The sequence below is a fragment of the Glycine max genome, chromosome 6 (genome assembly GCF_000004515.6).
Source record: "Glycine max cultivar Williams 82 chromosome 6, Glycine_max_v4.0, whole genome shotgun sequence".
NCBI classification, from domain to species: Eukaryota; Viridiplantae; Streptophyta; class Magnoliopsida; order Fabales; family Fabaceae; genus Glycine; species Glycine max.
In genome coordinates this window covers 10,103,259-10,125,350 of record NC_038242.2, presented here as the reverse complement: position 1 = coordinate 10,125,350, position 22,092 = coordinate 10,103,259, and the positions used below count along the sequence as shown (strand labels likewise).

General features: G+C 32.6%; 3 protein-coding genes across 6 annotated transcripts; 2 read left to right on the top strand and 1 right to left on the bottom strand.

Annotated features, from left to right (window-relative positions):
- Positions 1 to 3,411: 3,411 nt before the first annotated feature.
- LOC100809359 (probable inactive receptor kinase At4g23740) lies at positions 3,412 to 7,463 on the bottom strand. The gene is made up of 3 exons (XM_003526639.5): positions 7,034 to 7,463; positions 5,118 to 6,436; positions 3,412 to 4,441 (listed from the first exon to the last, which is right to left on the bottom strand). Exons 2-3 carry the CDS (start codon positions 6,355 to 6,357, stop codon positions 3,780 to 3,782), a joined length of 1,902 nt encoding a protein of 633 aa, XP_003526687.1. The 5' UTR covers positions 6,358 to 6,436; positions 7,034 to 7,463; the 3' UTR covers positions 3,412 to 3,779.
- A 3,699-nt stretch (positions 7,464 to 11,162) lies between these two features.
- Positions 11,163 to 16,107, top strand: LOC100808813 (uncharacterized). 4 transcript variants are annotated; one of them, XM_014776375.3, is made up of 4 exons: positions 11,163 to 11,529; positions 12,003 to 12,050; positions 12,951 to 14,582; positions 15,388 to 16,107. In XM_014776375.3, coding segments are annotated over exons 2-4 (1,767 nt in total). In that variant the 5' UTR covers positions 11,163 to 11,529; positions 12,003 to 12,049; the 3' UTR covers positions 15,522 to 16,107. The 4 variants fall into 4 exon arrangements, with proteins under 4 accessions (XP_014631861.1, XP_040872363.1, XP_006581618.1 ...); XM_041016429.1 differs by lacking the exon at positions 15,388 to 16,107 and adding an exon at positions 15,092 to 15,381 and having other exon boundaries at positions 11,166 to 11,529; XM_006581555.4 differs by having other exon boundaries at positions 11,178 to 11,529; positions 15,456 to 16,107.
- A 2,147-nt stretch (positions 16,108 to 18,254) lies between these two features.
- On the top strand, positions 18,255 to 21,929 carry LOC100808287 (uncharacterized). Its single transcript, NM_001253218.3, has 5 exons — positions 18,255 to 18,447; positions 18,584 to 18,636; positions 19,741 to 19,905; positions 20,100 to 20,201; positions 21,133 to 21,929. The coding sequence occupies exons 1-5, from the start codon at positions 18,333 to 18,335 to the stop codon at positions 21,265 to 21,267; spliced, it is 570 nt and encodes a 189-aa protein (NP_001240147.1). The 5' UTR covers positions 18,255 to 18,332; the 3' UTR covers positions 21,268 to 21,929.
- Positions 21,930 to 22,092: the final 163 nt, after the last annotated feature.

Below are 22,092 nucleotides of genomic sequence, written 5' to 3'. Positions count from 1 at the left end.
GAAATTCTATTTTCAGAGATTCTTACTCTAACTCACGTTCTGGCTTGCGACTCTTTCTCGCTTAACACTCACAATTACGGGTGACCAAAGTTTTTACGACCGACATCAACATAAGTTGTTTTTTACTGATGTTGATCGAGGTTTTTTCAGTTAGAATTTTTTTGTATGATGTCAACCAAAGCTACTTTTTGTCGATATCGACTAAGATTTTTTTTAGATGATGTTAGTTAGGGTTATTTTCTCACTGACGTCAGTTATGGGAAATTTTTGCTAACGTCAACCAAGGATTTTTTCGTCCGTTGTCATCTAGGTTTTTCCAATTGATGTTGACCAATGATTTCTTTTGTCGACGTTAGTTAGATTTTTTCTATTAACATCGATCATGACTAACTTTTGAGTAGGCACCTGCTAGGGTTTTTTAGTCGACGTCAGTTAGATTTTTCCAGCGAACATCAGCCAAAGTTACTTTTTAGCCAATATCGGCTAGGGTTATTTTTTAGCCGATGTTAGCTAGGTTGTTTTGGCTGATGTCAACTAGATTTTCTTAGCCGACGTCAGTTAGGATTTTTTTGTTGGGTTTTCTGGCTGACATTAGTTAGAGCTATTTCTTAACCACATTAGCTAGGTTTTTTGGTTGATGTTGGTTAGGGTTTTTTCTGCTAACACCAGTTAGGTATTTTTGATCGATATTGGACATGATTATTTTTAGTCGACATCAACTAGGTTCTTACAGTCAACATCCAGTAGAGTTATTTCGATCGACATCGGTTAGGGCTATTTTTTAGCCAATATCAGCCAAGGTTATTTTATAGCCAATGTTGGGTAGGGTTTTTGTCTAACATTGGTCAGGGCTATTTTTTAGCCAACTTCGATTAGGAATTTTTCAGCCAACGTTGACCAATGATGTTTTTCAGCCGACATCGGGTTGGCATCGATCAAGTTATTTGTTAACCGATATTGGATAGATTTTCTTGTCAACACCTGCTAGGATTTTTTAGACCGATGTTGGCTAAAAATAGTCTTGGTCAATGTCGTTTGAAAAGACCCTAATCAATGTCAGTCAAACAAACCCTAGCCGACGTTGGTAAAAAAACCTAGCCAACATCAATTGAAAAATAGACTCAACCAATGTTAGTCAAAAAATAGTCCCGGCTGATGTCAGCTGACAAATATTCCCAGCATACTTTGACAAAAAAAACCTCTATTTGATGTCGATCGAAAAATAGTCTTGGTTGATGTCGGTTTAAAAACATCATTGATTGTAGTGAGACAAAACAATCCTAGTTAAAATTATCAATATTTTGTATTTATATATTATTAAAAATTGAAAAATATTTTTTAATTAATATTTCAAAATTAGATTGTGTTTATTTTCTATAATGTTTAATATTAAAATTTCATCTATTTAAAATATAAAATTGAAATTTTGAATATGGAGGAAATTGAATTGCCCTATCCAAATAAAGAATTTAAAATGAAAAAAGTTTGAATGGATTTATCCAAACAAAGCATTAAAAAAATGAAGGAAATTAAAATCAAAGCAATTCAAATTCTAAGCATTTCAAATTCCCTGGAATTTTGAAATTCCTGATCCAAACACAAGGTTAATCTTTTATAGCATGTTTGGATTACTGTTATGCATATGCTGAATGTATTTTTGGTGAAGAATATTCTTTGTATCTTTTACTACATTACTCTAAACATACTTTTTGAAGCTTTCAGAGGGTAATGCAAATATGCTTTTAGACTCCTTTTGTATTGAGTTGATATTGATGGATTGATAAGTGCAACAATTCGTTTTAAGTAGTAAAGTTAAAACGAAAGTTTGAGTGTCAAATATGAAAGTTAAAACAGTAATTTAAATTGACATAGAATTAAATCAAACAACGAAAAATTAAACATGAATTTAAATTAATTAATTAATTAAAAACAGAAAAGTAAGGAAAAAACAATTATTATAGAAGTTAAATTTAAAAGATGAGAATATTGGAAACTTAACCTACCAGAGCTACCCTTTGATGTAATGTTAATAATTTTTCTCTATTTATAATTATTCAAATTTACACCTATATTTACTAGTATACTTTAACTTTGGTCTCCCGCATGAAAAAGTCTATTTTCTCTTCCAAATCCCTTTCCCTAGTAATAACTTTATTTAAATACTCTCTCTCAATTCTATTAGACAATAATGTTTCCCAACGCTATCCTTAAAACTTACCATGCAAATGAGTGATTAAGTCATAAACAATAATATTAAGTACAAGAAAAAATAATGCAAATGTAATATTAAATATATAGGAAGAGAAATTACATAAAGAGTAGTTGATTGACAAGTTTACAACAAAAGAAGTTTAGTCTCTGATTGTCATGAAAGTTTTACAATTGCAAAAGGAAAATATTTAGTAAAGAAAAACAAGACAAGAAAGGGAATGGATGGAAGGAATGACTCCCAATGACTTCCAACTATTCTCTTAGAATTTTTGTGTTTTTTTTTCTTCTTCTCTCCTTTTTTTATAGGTGTAGATTAGCTTAGTTAAGCGGGTTTCTTGTGCTAAGCTCGCTTTTACTGTACTACATTAACCTGTTTTCCTTAATTAGCATGTTTTTCTTAATTGTCCTTGCTTTCCATGATTATCTTGCTTTTTTGGGATTTTATTTTACTCACTAAGCATCATAAATTCATCAATTTTAATATTTTTAATGCAAAAATTTAAATGATGTTAATCTAACAATTATTTGCTCAAAAAGAAAGAATTATGAGAGAAAAATTATAAATTCCTATATAATTTAACCCCAAGATATATTTATAATTAGCAACTATCAGTTGAAACTACGTTCGTTTAAGGCAAAATTATGTAGCTGCTGTTTGACATGGGTAAGAATTCTTGCAACATACAATCAGATGTTAGTTGTCTCCTATGTCCTAATTTTTGTCCCGGTGGCAAAAAAATTAACCAAACGGGCTACTGCAGCCCCCAAAAGTCTGCATCCCTTTCCCCAAATATAGAGGAATTAATAAATTTTCCCTGTGTTTGTTATTATGGAAGTTTATACCGATCTGTGAGCGTTAAAATAAAACAAATCTGGCAGTTGGCTGCAATGTTATTTTTCTTATCCCTTTTAGCAATTTAGACAGAATGGCAGATATTGATTTTTCGAACCACTTATTAAAAATATTAAATTTACGGTTTAGTTTTGATTTATCAGATATTACAAATTGGTGAAATTTTAGCTTCGTGTTAAGGTGTAATAAGTTCTACCAGATAAATTCATAAAAACAATTCATGATTAAGAACTCCAAATATAAAGAAGAAAAAAAATAGGAAGTATGAGATGTTTTTTTTTTTAAAAAAAAAATATTGACTAGTGGACAAATCTTTCATTGACAGAATGACTAGTTTTAATCGATCAAAGTGGTCTGAGGGAATTACTGAACGTATTAGGTGTCCTATGTGCAGTTCATGACAACACTAGTCAAGGTAGTTTTAGACTATCATGTGTCTAAGTGTCTATACTCCGAGTCTCCGACTAATGTATATATAAAATGTATTTAAATTTTTCAATGTTTGAGAAAGAATGAATAGCAATACAATAATCACTTGCAAAGGGACCCAATTTGATACGCAATCAGCTAAATCTGGTAGCTTAACTACTCAGCACCAATTTGTTTTTACTAACTTCCAAGGACCATAAGTCCATTAGATTGGTTTCATTTCTCCTGTTATGAATATGATTGAATTGATTACATCTTAACAACTATTGAGCAGAACAAAAGAATCTCATTGTTGAACAGAGGTAGAAGGAATGTCAACTGCACGAGGGGTTGGTGTAGAAACTTCTGATCTAGACTCAGTGGATGGTGGATTTGGCGTATTTACTCGACGAATCTCCTCTATCATTCTCACCAAGTCAGGCATCTTTGGTCTCTGATCCGGTATTCTTGCAGCACAAGCCATCCCTATTTGTAGCATCACCACCATTTCTTCCTCTATGTTTGGATACCTCAACAATTCTACATCAAACACTTCTGCAGTCCACTCCTCTCTAACCACAGAATTCACCCATCTAACCAAGTGGACAACCTGCTCACCTTCTGTGCTGTTTATGGGGGATTTCCCAGTCAGAAGCTCAAGTAGCAGCACCCCAAAGCTGTACACATCCGATGCATGAGTTGCTTTGCGCGTGTCTGTTACTTCCGGTGCACGGTATCCAGTTGCTCTCATTGCTGGCATGGGTATTGGACTCATCAATGTTGCCAAGCCAATATCAGATATGCATCCATATCCTTGTGAGTTGAGGAAGATGTTTGAGGCTTTTATGTTTCCATGAACGAGTTTCCCTCCATGTTGAGCGTGGATGTGAGCAATGCCTCTGACTGCACCAATTGCAATTCTCAAGCGGCTATCCCAGTCTAAAGAACTTCTGCATTCCCCTCCTTTGCCTGCATAATGCGATAACATGCTCACATTAGCCATTTCCAGAAAATTATATATGTGAAGAAAGCCTCATAATTGAATCCAATTAATTTGTTAGCATAACTTATAAGGAAGATACATTAGGAAAACAAATGAATATTAGCCAAAATCAACACAGTGGCAGACTGAATTGCTTCCCTGACTTATGCACTGTTTGGACAAACTTCTTATAAGTGGAAAATAAGAAGGTAAAATGAATAGAGCTTCTACAAAAGTTAAGTGTATAAGTTGATTTTAACTTGTCAAGAAGTTTAATGCATTTTACATTCTTATTTTCTTCTCCCATAAATACTTATGGAGAAGCTTATCCAAACAAGGACTTAGTAGTATTCATGATTCATTAAGTTAATGCACAGTCAGTGACAAACTTTAATTTAAAACATCCCTAATGACATACTACTAGGTCCGAATTCTTCTACTGCTAGGTTAGGTTGACATGTGAGACAGAGACACTACATAGGAGGACAAAACAGTTAGTTGTAAGTTGCATTATATACCAAGTGGTTTAGACCTGGGCATGCTGAATAAAACAATTCCTATTATATGATTGCAGAAAACCACATTTCCAGTTTGTAACCCTGTTGTGAAAAATGAGAGAAGCTGAAGATAATTTAATTAGATAAGAGAAAAGGTTCAACATACCATGTAACATTGCACAAACACTGCCTTGTTGATAGTAATCATATACTATGAGTTTCTCCTCCTTTGAATAATAATATGCCCTCACTGCATCCACATTTTCGTGCTTAATTTTCCCCACCACCTCCATCAGCTGTTCAAAATCTCGTTTTCCAACTGTGACCTCCTTCAACCTCTTCACCGCCACAGTGGTTGCATCCTCTAGAGCAGCCTTATATGTCATGCCAAAGGTACCCTTTGCAAGAATTTCAGCAGAAGCTCTCAACAAATCCTCTAGATCAAATGCAAGATTGCAACCCTCAAAGAAGACAATTTTGTTGTTTTTGTCTTGACTTCCAGAAGATTCTGTTTTCAGAGTGGCTTGTTTTTTCTTTGATTTTACTGCTTGCGCATTTACACCAGCATTCTGATAGCAGCACAAAATCATGAAACCTGCAATCACCACAAATCCCAACACACAAGCACCAATGATGATACCCAACAGTGCAGGTTCACCGAGTCTTTTCGATTTCTTTGCTGGATAGGCAGCCGGTGGCTCCATAGGAAAAGCTGGAGGGAGAGCATCTGCTGATGTAAGATTGTTACCGGCAAAGGCCGAACTAGGAAATCTAAGAAGGGATTTAGGCACAGCCCCACTAAGGTTATTGTTGGCCAAATTCAGCTCCCGCAGGCTTGGAATATCGAGATCAGGAATCTGACCCGAAAGGGAGTTGTTGGCAAGGACTAATGAGGTGAGATGAGTCAGTTTTGAAATTGAAAAGGGGATGTTCTCATTGAAGGAATTGTTTGACAAATTGACAACACTAAGGTTATTCCAAACCGAAAAATCCAATGGTAATTGTCCAGAAATGTTGTTGGATTGGAGAAAGAGGCTGGTCAAGTTTTTCAGCTCAGAGAAACCATGAGGGAAAGGGCCACTTATACCATTTGATCTAAGACTAACAACCTCGAGTGCCGAGAGGCGACTCAGAGTGTTGGGAGGGATTGGACCACTCAACCCAGCTCCAGGCAATCGAAGTTCTATGACTCGGGACTTGTCGGAGTTGCAAATCACTCCTCTCCAGCTTTGGCAAACAGAAGAGTTCTCATCCCAGTTGACATGAGGAGAGTGACTCATGTTGTCAAGGAAATCAAGCAAAGCTTGTTTATCTTCCACTGGTTCAGCTCCAACACTAACCAACAACACTGCTTCCATCACCAAGGCAGCTGAAAAAATGAACAAGAGGGGCAGCTTCTTGTCCATTTTCGGCTCTAACAGAGAATATCAACAGTTCACCACAACTTGGACGTAAAGTAGTGCCTCCACTAAAGATATTGGTCACCTTTACAAGAAACCAAAGTGTTGAAATAACGAAGGATCAATTAGACAATTAATAAACAGGACTACAGGAGTGTTTTCCTTATATACGCAAACTTGAACCAAAGACAATTGTGTATGTGGCTTGTTTGTATGTACCGTGTGCATTTTACTAAGATTATGCTAAGTGTCTGTTGAGTCAAAATATGCAGCTCGTGTAATCGTGTTTGACATGGACATTAACCCTATTAACATTTTTTTCATTCGCCTACTCGATTGGTTTTCCTTAATGACTAGAACAAAAACGATGCAAACCTAAACTTGAAAGCTAAAAGTCAGTTTAATAGGCAGCCAATAATAAACTGCTGATGACCAAGACTTTTGACAGCAGACAAATACACCATTATATGGAACCAACCAGAAACATGAATAGCTGAAATATTTTTTATCTGTATAGTGTATAGTGTATACAGAAGAAAAGCATTAAAAAAATTAAAATTTTGGGGTTTATTCTTTCCTTGCATTTTGGAACTAATCCAAGTGAACACAGATAAAAAGCTAAAAGGCAGAGCACTTGCCAGTTGACACTTAGCATAAAGAGAAAAAAAAATGGAATACTTACAACTCACTTCTTGATCCCAAAATTGAGCAAACTAGTTAAAGATCCACAGACAGAGAGCATTGTACGAATCTTCAAGAACAAAGAAAGAGTGATGAATTTGGAGGGGTTAGCTAGAAAAGCATGCTGCAGTAGGTCCAGGACCATATCAGACACATGTCCATCTTGTTTCAGAAGCAGTTAGAGGAAGGAAATCTAAACTGTGGTCGTTGCAATGATGGTGTATTGGTAGTGATGGAAGATGAGCTGTATTTGCTTGCTAGAACAGCAGTGCCACATGCAATTGAAGTCTGAGAAACTCATTCGGTAATCATTTAGAAGCCTGATAACTGATAAGTTAGTATTATTTTATGCCGTACAATTAGGAGAGTGCATTTTAGAGTTATGAAAAAAGTGTTTGGTTGACCAAGATTTCATCTCTTAGATGCCATTTTTCTATCCACAAAATTTTAGACCCAACTCATTATCATTTAAATCAACTATTGGTGTAATGAAACAATTATGCAGTCTTATATATGTATTATTTTTAATTTTTTTATGCACACTTATATATGCATTGTTATATAATTTTTTTTTAAGCAAGCATTGTTATATATAATTCAGTCACTAACTTACACGTATAACCTTCCTATAGGCTAAAATAAAAGGAATCCCTGCTGGTTTAACGCATTTTACGTACGGATATTGCTTGAATCAATTATAGGTTTGTTTGTTGGAAAGAATGCAAATTGCAAAGGCAATCATAAAAAAAATGTTCTCACAGATTTTTGAAAAATTCTTACATTTTTGTTGGGGAAGGGATCTTCACTGTTCCTTTCTACCACTCACCTTTTCTCCCTTTTGTCGTTAAAATCTATATACTTAAAGAATCTTAAGATTAAGATTTTTCTACAATACGAGAGAGGTCATAAAAATTTCTCCCAACCACACTCTAAAATAGTAGTATATGATGGAGGGTCATTAGATTCTAACCGACCAAAAATAAAAAAAAAATATTAGTCAAAGAATTATCATGGCTGTATTTACCTTTGAATGAAATATTTATATTTATTTGACATTTATGCTAATTAAATCCTCATGGCTGTATACTATATATAAGTAAAGAAACATTTTAAATAAATTTCATTTATAATTGATTTTGTTACTAAATTGTAATGATATGAAATAAATTGAAGTAACAAAAAAAACTCTTCAAGGCAAGTGCTAAAATACTATATAAACTATAAAGTATTTATTGAAAACGAAATCAGTTATTTTACCGAAAACAGAAAATATATTTAATATTTGTTTCTTAAGTAATGCTTTGTTTTTTGGTAATATTTTTATGTTTATCCATTCCAGTACTTTTAAAAAAATATTGAAGGAGATATTAAATTTAATTAATATGTAAAAGTAATGTTTTATTTAGTAAGAGAACTAATAAAAAAATATTATAAGAAGAATTATAAATATTTTTTACTCATTATTTCTTTTCATTTATCATTTAAAATTAAAACATATAAATATATAATTTAATCAATATTCTTATTTATAAAAAAAATAATTTATGTTTTCTTAATATATTTTTTATTTCTATTTTTTATTATTATAAAAATATTTTTTACAGCATTGTTTTATCTTTATTTCTTGATAAGTATATGACATAATTAAAAATATACTAGTAATTATTGTTATTTTAAAATAACAAATAGGAAAAAAATGTTTCAAACAAATACACAAATCGAAGGGTGAGCCAAAGTAATTGAATGCATTATTTAATAGGATATATTAAATACTCTTTAATCAATTCTTTTTGTTAGCAGTGTGAAATATTTATCGCGGATGACTTGTATTCATTAAGAAACCTAGTTGACTACTTTTAAAGAGTCTCCTCTCTTAATTATATTATTTTTCAAATTACAAAACTCAATTTGAGACCTAATTATTGACAAAAAAAATTGGGACGCAATTAATTAATAGATTCAGTTCCACTTGAACGTATTGGTAACTTTTTAAGCAATGTGTTGTTTTATTGTTAGCAAAATAATTAATGTTATCAATTCCCAAAATTTCCTTTTGATTATATTATATTAAAATATATTTATTTCTAAATCTATGTATGATTTATAAAATACAATTAACAATATTTTGAAAATTTTTATTATTAATAGAAGTTTAAAAAAAATTAATCCTTATAAAATACAATTTGTTTTAAAATATATTTATTTCTAAATCTATATATCTGTGTGTGTTAACCAACAAAAATTATAACTATGTAATATTTTAATAATAACAATAATAAAAAAGAAGGGTGGGTAGGAGATGCTGTAGGTAATTGTATTAATCGATAGTGGGATGGCCTCCTTACAAGTCAAATAATTTGCATGCATTTATTGTAATTATAATATAATTGGTGACTCGTGGGTGGTGCTTAATTGGGGCCATGACAAATGCTGCCCTCCTTATTATAATTATAATTAAACAAAAAAAGGCAGTATAATTTATATATGCATGTATGCTCGCATAATAAAACACCGGGAATCAAATGAGCAAATAGATCATGACTTGACTAAAGGTTTTGAAAGGAAATTTATTGAGAGATTTGTGTAAGACTTTGTTAATTAACGATTAAAATGTAATCATATCAAGCCCTTCGAATCTTTCCTTTGAGAATTTGTATATACCACCATTGAACTCTAAATAAGAGAGGTTTTATTTAATTTTCTCTTTTTTTAAGGGCGTTTCTTGCTGCATCTTATAAATCTCAAATGTCACCTTCTTTCCATTCTAAAAAAATAATCCGAAACGTAATTCTATTGGAAATTTATAGAGTTGCAACTTACAAGAAGTTGCGACCTCTCTTTTTTGGTTGCAATAAAGGTACGGGCGGAAAACAAGAAGTCCAACAAGATGCTGAACAGGGCAAAAAATAAACTAGCCCAACAACAAACAATATCACTAGTCCACAAAATGGTGCAAGGTTTCCAAGCTGTATAACTTATGATATCTATATTCTTTTTTATCCACGAGTGTTAGTTTATTAATTGTAATTTTTTTGGATGATTCCAACTCATGACATATCTTATCCTTTTCACTTTCATAATCAAATCAATCTTATAACCCCTACTAAGATAGGCAATTTGACACGTCTTTTATTGTTTTGGGCACGTTTTGATAAATTTGTTCAAAAGCATTTATAAGAAAATAAAATTAACTTCCTCATAAGTTAAAAATTAACTTATGTATAAGCCAATATGCAGAAGCTCTGTGATATTAGGCTTTCTAAAAGATATGATTTTCAACTTATACGTAAAAATAGGTTAGGTCATACCATATTTTTTAGTAAATAAATTAATTTAAAGCTTTTATCGAAACCTATTTAGTTAAAAAAAAAGTCAAGATCCAAGTTATTTAGAAAGTCTTATAGACCTGGTACTAACATGCTAACTTATTTAAAAAAAAATATTATCATCCTATTAATACGAAATATTTATAGACTTTACAAATAAATATTTATTGTTAGTATTTATCATTATATTAAATTTGTTATAATTCACTAAATGTTACATTTATTTATCTTTTTAAATGTTAAGTATATTGATCTACATAAATCAAGTTAAATTTTATAATTTAGTTTATTGAAAAATAAATTTATATCTAATTTATAAGTCTTATTGCAAGAATATATATTATAACTTATCATCGTAAATATTATATTAAACTTAAAAAATATACTTATATCATATAAACAAGTTAGATTTAATTCCAGTAAAATTTAACATACATATTTTTCACATTTATCTTAATATTAAATTATCAAAAATAATTTTTTATTAATAAGCTTGTTGATCATACTAAATTTTTACATAGGTCAAGCTAAACCTTTAAAAATAAAATTTAATAGGAAAATATTATGTCATGTATTTTTAACAAGATAAGGTTTAGTTTAACTATTTTCACTTCTAATAATATAATTTGCTAACATAATTCAATTAAAAAGCAAATGGGTGTGTTCTAATTATATATTTAATTAGAAAATGCTAACAAGTATTTTAAGAATATTAGTTAAGAAAAATAATTTTTTGAAAAATAACTTCTTCTTTTTTTTTACTGTACTTCACATTAACTCACTTCATACGAGGTAAATCCTCTGGTCTGATGTAATAATGATTTGTCGCTTCATAATCATACATAAATCTTCTGCTTACCGAATCCCACCTGGTTATATACCAGTGGTTAAATATGCGCGAGATATCGCCGAAAGGAAACCCAACACAGACACAGAGATGCTAACAACCAAACCAAAAGTTATACTATAAAATAAAAAAAATCGAAAAACGAGAAAATACAAGAGAAGATAAAAAAAAAAGTTAGTGAGAGGAGAAAGAAGAAAAGATAAGAACGAAGTTACGCCGAAGCATAAACCCTAGTTCGAAAATATCGCGATAAATCGAAAAAGTTATTCAAATCTGCGATCTCCGTTTATCTCTCCGTCGGGATTGACCAATCTCTCACTCCCCGTAAGCTCCAAATTTCTCGCTATCTCATTCTTACCCTTTTTTATTTGTTTCGTCTTTTAATTAGTTTTAAATGCAATTGATTTTCTGTATCTATGAAATGAAATCTGTTTTCGCAAAATAGATTTAATTCACTGTGTGATTGGGAGGAAGATTTAATTCAATTTATATGTGGTTTCAAAATGAATAAAATGAATGATTATTTGAATCTGATGTGTTTTCTCTTTCTGGTTCCATCCAAGATTCTTGAGTTTTTGACTTCACTTAATGCTTTTACAAGCAAAGGAAGAGTTACAGTAAGTGATGGAACTCTTTGTCTCTTGAGAAAATTCACTAAACCACTTAAGTTTTTATTCAAGTGCATTGCTATAATAATTGAATTATCACTGTTGTGCTTGAATGATGTGGTTCATGTTAGTGTGTTGTGTTTCTGATGAGATTCTTACTCTATTTTCTGGTTTGATCTTTTCGTGTAGGTTTTCATATACTTATATTATCCGGTGGCTACGTTACTGCATCCTAAAGTAAGTTGAAGCTTATGTTCCGCTATATTTAAAATAAAACGGATGCTAATTGCATCATTAATGGACATAGCAGGATAGTATCACACCACAGTTGCACCTTTTTTGATACTCACAGGAAAATCCACAACACAGTGGGTGAAACGGCTGCAACAAGCCACAATGTGCTTCATAGTCCTCACACAATTAGTTCTTTATTCTCCCTCTTTATTTTGTAGATTTAGGAGGGTTAGATATATAGTAAAATGATAATGAGCTAGTAACAAGGGAGAGGTGGAATTTGGGAGGGAGAAGAGAAGAACAAGAGATGTACAATGTTTAAAATGAGTCACAAATCACAATGAAATATATTTGGTGCAAACATAAAATAAATTCACGCTGCAATGGCCATAATAAGCATTGCAACAACCACAATCACCGTGGCTGCCTATGAAGCACCGACACTGACATAGATACCGGACACGACACGGACACAGACACGTGGACACCTGTCAAACACATCAAACTCAACCTGGACACGGGCGTCGGTGTCGTGTCGGACACCGGACATGGCAAGGGACTGGGATGTCCGTGCTTCATAGGTGGCTGCAATTGCGGTGACATTTGCAACTGCAACCGCAATTTGAAACCATGAGACTTAGTATTAACTAATTATTGTTTATATCCTATAATCCTAATGACTTCATCACCTTCTACATTATTATTTTTCTTACCATATGAATGCCATTTTCTTTAGGGGGCCTTAGATATCAATTTTTATTTTGCAAATCCCTCATTTTTAATTTGAATATTTTGTTAACTTACTCTTGGTTACTCTGATGCAAATGTAATAAATTAATAGAACCAAAGAACAACTTATCATATAATGTGCTGACTTTTTTTTTTTTATTTGAACTATGGTAGTGGTTCGAGAAAAAGATGTCTGTTGGGAATATGCTGAGAAATTAGATGGAAACAAGGTAAGGTGTAAATTTTGCCAAAGAGTTCTGAATGGTGGCATAAGTAGGTTGAAGCATCATTTATCTCGATTCCCAAGTAAAGGGGTAAATCCTTGTAGCAAGGTCAGAGATGATGTTACAGATAGAGTAAGGGGTATAATAGCATCAAAGGAAGAGGTCAAAGAAACTTCTAGTGCGAAGAAGCAAAAAATAGCAGAAGTCAAGTCTCCCAGTAATCTTTCAGCAAGTAAAGCTCTTGTATCTTTGGATGCAGCATCCCCTGTCATGAAGATTTTCCCTACTGGCCATCCTATGACCCCTTCCTCTACAAATAACCAAGAGATTGCAGAGAGGAGTATTGCTCTATTCTTTTTTGAGAATAAGCTAGACTTCAGTGTTGCACGGTCTTCATCCTATCAGTTGATGATTGATGCCATTGCTAAGTGTGGTCCTGGATTTACTGGTCCATCAGCAGAAACCCTAAAAACAATATGGTTGGAAAGGATGAAATCAGAAGTGGGATTACAGACAAAAGATGTTGAGAAAGAGTGGGCCACCACAGGTTGCACCATTCTAGCAGACACATGGACAGATTATAAATCAAAGGCCATAATTAATTTCTTAGTCTCATCTCCATCCAGGACCTTTTTCCATAAATCTGTGGATGCCTCTGCGTACTTCAAGAACACCAAGTGGCTGGCTGATCTTTTTGATTCTGTAATTCAAGAGTTTGGCCCAGAAAATGTAGTACAAATTATTATGGACAGCAGTGTTAACTACACTGTTATTGCTAATCATATTGTGCAGAGCTATGGAACGATATTTGTATCTCCTTGCGCCTCTCAATGTTTAAACCTAATCTTGGAGGAATTCTCCAAGGTTGATTGGATTAGTAGATGTATTTTACAAGCACAAACCATATCAAAGTTAATATACAATAATGCTTCATTGCTCGATCTTACGAAGAAGTACACTGGAGGCCAAGAACTTATCAGGACTGGAATCACAAAGTCTGTATCCACCTTCCTGTCTTTACAGTCTATGTTGAAATTGAGAACAAGATTGAAGAATATGTTCCACAGCCATGAATATGCCTCAAACACCTCCTATGCAAATAAACCACAGAGTCTTTCCTGTATTACAATTGCTGAAGATGGTGATTTCTGGAGGACAGTGGAAGAGTGTGTGGCCATCTCTGAGCCTTTTTTGAAAGTATTGAGAGAAATATCAGAAGGGAAACCAACTGTAGGTTCCATATATGAGCTAATGACCAGGGCCAAAGAATCAATCAGGACATACTACATAATGGATGAGAATAAGTGTAAGAAATTCTTAGATATAGTCGATAAAAAGTGGAGAGACCAACTCCATTCACCTCTACATGCAGCTGCTGCCTTCTTGAACCCCAGTATCCAATACAATCCTGAAATAAAATTTATTTCTTCTATAAAAGAAGACTTCTTTAATGTTCTGGAGAAATTGCTTCCTGTACCAGATATGAGGCGTGACATCACCAATCAAATCTATACTTTTACGAAGGCACATGGCATGTTTGGCTGTAGCCTAGCAAAGGAGGCAAGGAATACAGTTGCACCTTGTAAGTTTTAAATAGTTTTCCTTGATACATTTTCTCTTAGAGAGCCAATTTTGTGATGAAGTTCATTTTAAGCTATATCTTTCAATCTAACATTAACTTTTGTAAATATTAGTGACTGACTTCAACATTGATTTTTAGGCAAAGAAAACCTTGTATTTTGGGAGTAAAATGTGCATCAAGCTACTGAGCCCAATTCTAGGATGAATGATGTTCCAGTTTGGAAAATGTAGTTTCGTTTTTTATTTTTTTGGTGAGGGGACTCGTGGAAGACTAGTAAATTAAATCATAAATGGAATGCATTTGAAACGAAGTTCATGTGAAACTAAATGAAGGCCTTTTTTAGTTCATTTCTGGTTAATAAGATTCTTTTTTGTTTCATTCACTGGACAACTAATTAGCAAATGAGTTCAGTTGCACTGAGAAACTTGGGTTCAGCTGATGTCAATCATGGGAACAACTTGCCTCATTTGGTTTAATTGTTATTTATGTGTTTTTTTTTTTCTTGGTAGGGAGGACCACATCAAATTGAAATGCATCTGTCACTATGCTTTGTGCTTTTGGTTAGTTTAGAGAACAACAGAACAAAAACATCACAACAAAATGTTTCTGATATGTCTATTTTTAGCAAATGCTGGACCATGCTTTGATTCTCAGGCATCATAACAATTGTATTACTGAAGCAGTGGCAGAGATGCTGATTATTTCAGTCTGTTGTTTACCTTGTACAATGGATTTTGAGCATGTTCTGATAAGAATGTGATTTTTGTTGTTTACTATTTGCTCTTTTCGACTATTTTATTTGCAGATCTGCTGGTGCCATTATACAGTAGGGTTAGTTATTCTGCAGACTCATTGCGTGCTTATTCGTTGCAGGGCTTTGGTGGGAGCAGTATGGTGACTCTGCTCCGGGGTTGCAACGAGTTGCCATTAGAATATTAAGTCAAGTTTGCAGCACTTTCTCATTTCACAGGCAGTGGAGTACCATTCGGCAAATTCACTCTGAGAAGCGGAACAAGATTGATAGAGAAACATTGAATGACCTTGTTTATATAAACTACAATCTCAAGTTAGCTAGGCAGATGAGTGCAAAGTCTTCAGAAGTTGATCTGCTTCAATTTGATGATATTGACATGACTTCTGAGTGGGTGGAGGAAAATGAAACTGCAAGTCCAACACAGTGGCTGGATCGTTTTGGTCCTGCCTTGGATGGCAATGATTTGAATACAAGACAGTTTGGTTCTTCTATATTTGGTGCAAATGACCCTATATTTGGATTGTAATTTTGTATTAATCATGTACAATAGCAAGTGTGCTTTCTAGTTCTAGGTCGTGTTCGGCCTTGATGAAGTAGCCAAGTAGGTCTTAGTTTTTTTTGTAGGAATGTATAAGTGATGTAAAGACAGGACTCTATTATTTGTCTCCCTTTCTCTACTCTCAGCCAACATGTGGGAGCATAGGATTGTTGATTAATGTGTTGTAAACTGTAATTTTGTTGTATTGGAATATAGAAATTCAACAGTTTTCACATTTGATTTTCGAGTTACAAGTTTAGCAGAAATTATCCGTTTCACATTGATAAGTTAAAAAAAATATGATATAAATCAATCTTATAAGTCATAACAAAGATGATTTAAACTCATAACTTTTTATTCTTTCCTTTATCATCAAATCAATCTTATAAGTCTCATCTGATATTAATTTTTGATATAAGATATGATGGATTGTATGATATCATAAACATAAATTATTTTCTCAATTTTATGATAAAATTTCTATTAGACTTAAATATGTTTTTGATTCTTAATAAATATTCAATATTTGAGTTTGTTTTCTAATAAATTTTTATTTTCCATTGAATATCTAATAAAGTAATATAATTTTTATCTTTAATATTTTGTTTTAGTCTCTAATAAATTAACAAATTTTGTATTTGTTTCTTATAAATTAACAAATTTTGTTTTAGCTCTAACTAATTACAAATGATAAAATTATAAGGAGTAAACAAATTTGTTGATTTATCAGGGACTAAAAAAAATATTAAGGACCAAAAATAAAATTATTATTTTATTAAAGATGTAATGCAGAAAAAAATTATTAAAAAAATATAAAAATTGAATATTTATTAGACATAAAAAATATATATTAAACCTTTTGATTATTTTAGTATTTTAGTTTATGAAAGATTTATGAGTTTAGACAGTTTTGTAAATATTTGAGGGTAAATAGTCATTTTTGTCCTTGAACATGTGATTCGCTAACAAATGTGTCCCTAAAAAATGAAAATACAAAATTTAATTCTCGAAAGTGTAAAAAGTGCAACAAATATATCCGACTGTTAACTTCTGTGTCCTTCACCGTAAAAAGTGTCCCCTTCACCATTAATAAAATAGCCTACATGACACAAATAGACGAAATTGTCATTGAAATGATTGTCAATGTGATCATCTTTAATTGTCAACATAAGGGCATATTTGTCGTATAATATTTTCTTAATTTTTCGTCTTCTCACTCGGCTGACAAATGTGTCCCTAAAAGATAAAAATACAAAATTTAGTTCCTGAAAGTGTAAGAAATGCAACAAATATATTCGGCTGTTAACTTCCGTTATTCATCGTTAATAAAATAACCTACGTGGCAGAGGGATGAATTTGTCACTGAAATGATTGTCAATGTGGTCATCTCTAATTGCCAACATAGAGACATATTTGTCATATAATATTTTTTTGACTTTTAGTTTTCTCACTTCACTTGACAAATATGTCTCTGAAAGATAAAAATACAAAATTTAGTCCCTTTGAGTGTAAAAAATGCGACAAATATACTGAGACGTTAACTTATGTCCGTTACCGTTAATAAAATAGTCAAGATTTGAAGTAGTGAAATATGAGATATATTTATCTTTTATTTATAGATTGTGACTAATTATTATAATTTGAAAAAAAAAATTAATGATTGGTAGACTGTTACAATGTTTATTTTGGTAAACTAATACAATGTTTATTTTCGATAATCTCTATTGTAACAAACAAATTATGGTTGATAATCAATATTATCGTTATTATTGTGTTTGTTTTAAATTATGTTTGCTAGTATATTTTTTAAGTGATTATTGTAATGTTATATTTGTAATGATAAAAAATGATGAAAATTTACTCTAAAATTATATTTTATCCTTGAATGAAACAAAATTTTGGGTATAACAAATTAATCTAATAGAAACATAATGATATTTAGGTTCAATAAAAAACAAATAATATTTTCTACCAGTAATAATAATTTATTGACATTTTAATTCAATGAAATACACTAACATTTAGGTCAAAAACAAATTATTAATATTTTCCTCCAATAAAACATATTGACATTTTTTGTTCAATAAAAAGTTATTAACTTTTACATCCAAATTCGTCCATTTATATTACGTAAATTATTTTATTAATGATGAACAAAAGTTAGGTCGAATATATTTATCGCATTTTTCATATTTTTAGAGGCTAAATTTTGTATTTACACGATTTTAGCTCTCAATAATTATTTTAGCACTCAATTCAACTTGATTAGTCAAAATTCAAATAAGCTACAATAATTATTTTTATTTTGAGTAAATGTTTTGTTTGACCAGTCAAAACTCAAAAGTCAGAACAACAAACGCGCAAAACTTAAAAGTTAAAACGCGTAGTTGTCATCCGAATCCGAAGTGGGAAGGCACACGCTTGTTTACGCAACGCAAGCGATTGTTAGTTGTATTCGATGGACTACGATTTCAGAAGCAGGTCGGGCCCACAACCTCCGATGTACCGTCCGCCACCGCCACCGTCACCGATGTACCGTCCATCACCGTATCAACAGAATCCTACTCCTTCTTGTAATTTCGAAACTGATTTTAGGGCTCTGTTTTCATTTGTTTTCCGTTTTTCTTGTAATTTATGGAATTGGAAGGAAAAATTAATTTTGTCGCTTTTTCCCGGTGGAGAAATTGATTTTTCCTACTGAATATGCAGCAGGACTTGGCGTTAGGGTTGGTATAAAGCCGGAATATAGGATCACACCGCCGGTATGTTTTGCTTTGCTCGATTCTCGTATTATTGGGAATAGTTCAACTCAAGTTCGATATAAACCTTATTTTAGCTCCAATTAGATTCAAACTCTATACGAGAAAATAGTTTATGCACTAACGGTGTAAAGCAATTTTACGTGGTCATTTAATCACAACGGTTGCGGTGAGTGAAAAAACTTTTACGATGCAGAGAATTGCGGTTAATGCGGCCACAATTTCGATCGCAATGCGGTTGCAGTGATTCAAAATATCTCTACGTTGTGGTAGCAATTGCGGCTGCGGACTGCAATTTAAAACCATACTTAAAGAAATAATAGGTGGCCAATGCCAAAACTGAAGCATCGTTAATGCAGATTTCCTATGGTTATTAGCCTACCATTTGCTTGATGGGCACTCTGTTTAATATCACAGTTTGTGTTAATTTTCATTTATGCATGTAGCTGACCTTGTCTAGTGAGATAAGGATTTGTTATTGTTGTATGAGCCTAATTTAACGTCAATAAATTGGTTGAATGCAATGAAGTGGGGCTTCACATGCTCTTGCTAAAGAACATGCACCAGAAAGAAGTTTATGGTTTACAGGAAAAAACCAGAGAGCTTATGTTGTGCAGGAAGTTTGTGGCTTATTCTTTTGTGTTTAGGTGGGGCAAGGGTAAAATAATAAGATTATAATAAAATAGAAAAAAGAAGCCGTTCCATCACATACCTCCTGATTTGGGGTAAGAAAAAAGGCTCAAAATAATGGAATAAGATGGAATGAGCTCCATTAGTTTCCATTCTATCCCATTCTTTATTTTTCAATCCAAGCAATGGACCTTACATCTATTCCATTTCATCTCTTTCCATCAATCTAAACATACATGGTTTACCACTCATGTTTGGGAATGTGAGAAGTGCTTAACTTTGTCATTTGCATCTGTTGTACCTCATTAATTCAATGGGGTTTATTCATATTAGTTTTAGCAGATTTTTTGCGTAAATTTCATTTTGAGGTTTTTCTTCTCCATGCCAAGTGTGTGAAAATACTAAAGCTTTGCACAATTGACTTGGGTCTGTTCCAATAGTTGAATATGGCTTTTTAATGTTTTGACAATTTTGCAGCCTCATTTATCATCACTTGCTGGAGATAATCCACGGAGCAACTTCCAATTTGATTTTGGATTGGAGAGAAAAATTTTAGCTGAAGCAGAGAAGGATAACCCAAATTGGAGCAAATTTGGATCAGAAAATATTCCAACTAAAGTTTCTGATTCATCAACAGCAAAGGTTTGTTCTTCATTTAGAGCGAGTTCCAATTTGTGCTATTGTAAACTAATAATTTTGTTTTTCCTGAATTTATTGTACAGAGGTTATATCTTACTATTTGTTAGTTCATGGTTATTTTGGTGCACTGTTTTTGTGTACATAGATAAATCAATTACTGTTTCCAACTCACTGTAAAATGAAACATTTTTGTTCAGGTTACTGCTTTGGATCCCATTGTGAGCAAATTTATGGCCATGGGGCTTAGCCGAGAGGCTGTTCTCATTGCCGTTGAAAATTATGGTGATAATCCAACCAAAGTATGTTATGATCCCTGTAACTCATTATTGACATGATGTTTCAGATAATAGAATTGCGGAAAAAGTATGATTATGTTTCTGAAAAATATTGTCATACATCCTTCTCTCTGTATTCTGTAATGACCATTCTGATTGAATAATGCTCTGAAACCCAAATGGTTCTTCCCTTGATGCTATAATTTCTCTCCAAATTATTAGTGTGACTTGTTTTGGTCATCAAGTTGATTGTTTTTCCAAGAATGATAGAAACTCATCAGTGTGATAAGATGGTTACCCTAAACATTGAATACAACTTTGCATGACTTCCGTGATTTGATTTTCTTCCTCTGGTCACTCATCCTTCTGTGTTGGTAAGGAGGGTAGCTTTGGTGTTCTGTGGAGTCTATAGTTCCTTTCATTTACTAGCGATAATGATCAATATGGGTTTGACATGTTATGCTTTAAGCCTAAATGGAAGAGTCTCTATCTATGTTTCTATTCAACTAGCCTAGTTGTTGGCTTCTTGTTTGCATTCTGTTAAAGCTTTTCCACCTCTCAACCTTGAAGGAAAGGCCTTAGCATGAGAGAATTTCAGTAGCTTTTCCCAGCTTGGATCTGAGTTCTAAGTTTTTCGCTTTGTCATTCCTATGATGACCAGGACTAAACTGCCCTAAAGGGGTGTCGTACTGAAAATTACATACACTGAATGGTTCTTTGTATTGTTTGTACTGTGACCACATTGGCTGCATGTTTATGGTGTTTAAAGTAATCATTGCATTTTATTTTCTATTGATTTCAATACCATCTGATGGGTTAATTTTTTCTTATTTAGACTATTGCTAAAATTCTTTGATTTTACAATTTGCATTGCCAGCAGCCACAGTTGTAGCCAGAAGATTTGTCACTCTTTACAGATTACATTGTTTTTCTGACTTGATGTATTCATTTGAAGGTTCATGAATTTGTCAATGGCTACACCCTTTTGCGTGAAATGGGATTTTCATCAAATAGCGTTGCTGAAGCCCTGGCTATGAATGACAATCATACGGACAAGGCACTAGCACAATTGCTCAATGGCTCGTCGTGAGACTCCTGAAGCAATATGTTGGGTGTATCGTTTATTGATTAAGGAATGTGTTAGTTCCTTTTGTATAAATGATAAATAATGGTCAAATATAGGTTGGAACATGGGCAATATGTTGTTGTCTTTTGTTTTACATACATATATGTTGAAGAGTCGTGGAATTGGTTTGAATGGATTGGTAGTTCTTTAGAGATAACAAATAGAATGTATGATTCCCCCTATGTTATGTTTGCTTTTGGCCAAGACCTTAACTTCCTAGCTATTCCGTTGGCTACTATAGAGCAATGGAAATGCGTTTTATTGCTAAACCAAAGTGGAAGAAGAATAGCTTGGGAAGGGCTATGGTGGTTTTTTATTTTTTTATCAACCAATTTTAGTAATTATTATGTTATCTTAGTGGTAAGACTCAAATCCAAGACCTCCTTATCACTCCAACTCTTATGCCTCTCCTCCCAATCACAAGATCACCTTATATCTCCCCACAGCTATGGTGGTTATAAATTAAATTTGGAATAATAAAGGTCTTTGAAAATTTTATTTTAAAAGAATAAAAATAGAACAAGGGAATGGTCAAACGCAATGCATAAAAATCCAGTGACAATGTGAACCTCTTGTTTTAGATGAATGAAAGTATATCGTTTGAACAATCAAAGAGTGCATTCGGGGTTTATTTTAGTTTCATTTTCATAGTAACTTAAGTTTATCTAACTTTTCAATTTCATTGATAAGAAACGGTGGAAGAAATAGAATAAATGATAAATCGTTGAATTGTAAAATTTGTGTCAATGATATAGAATCACACTGATTTATCCGTGTATTGCAAGATTC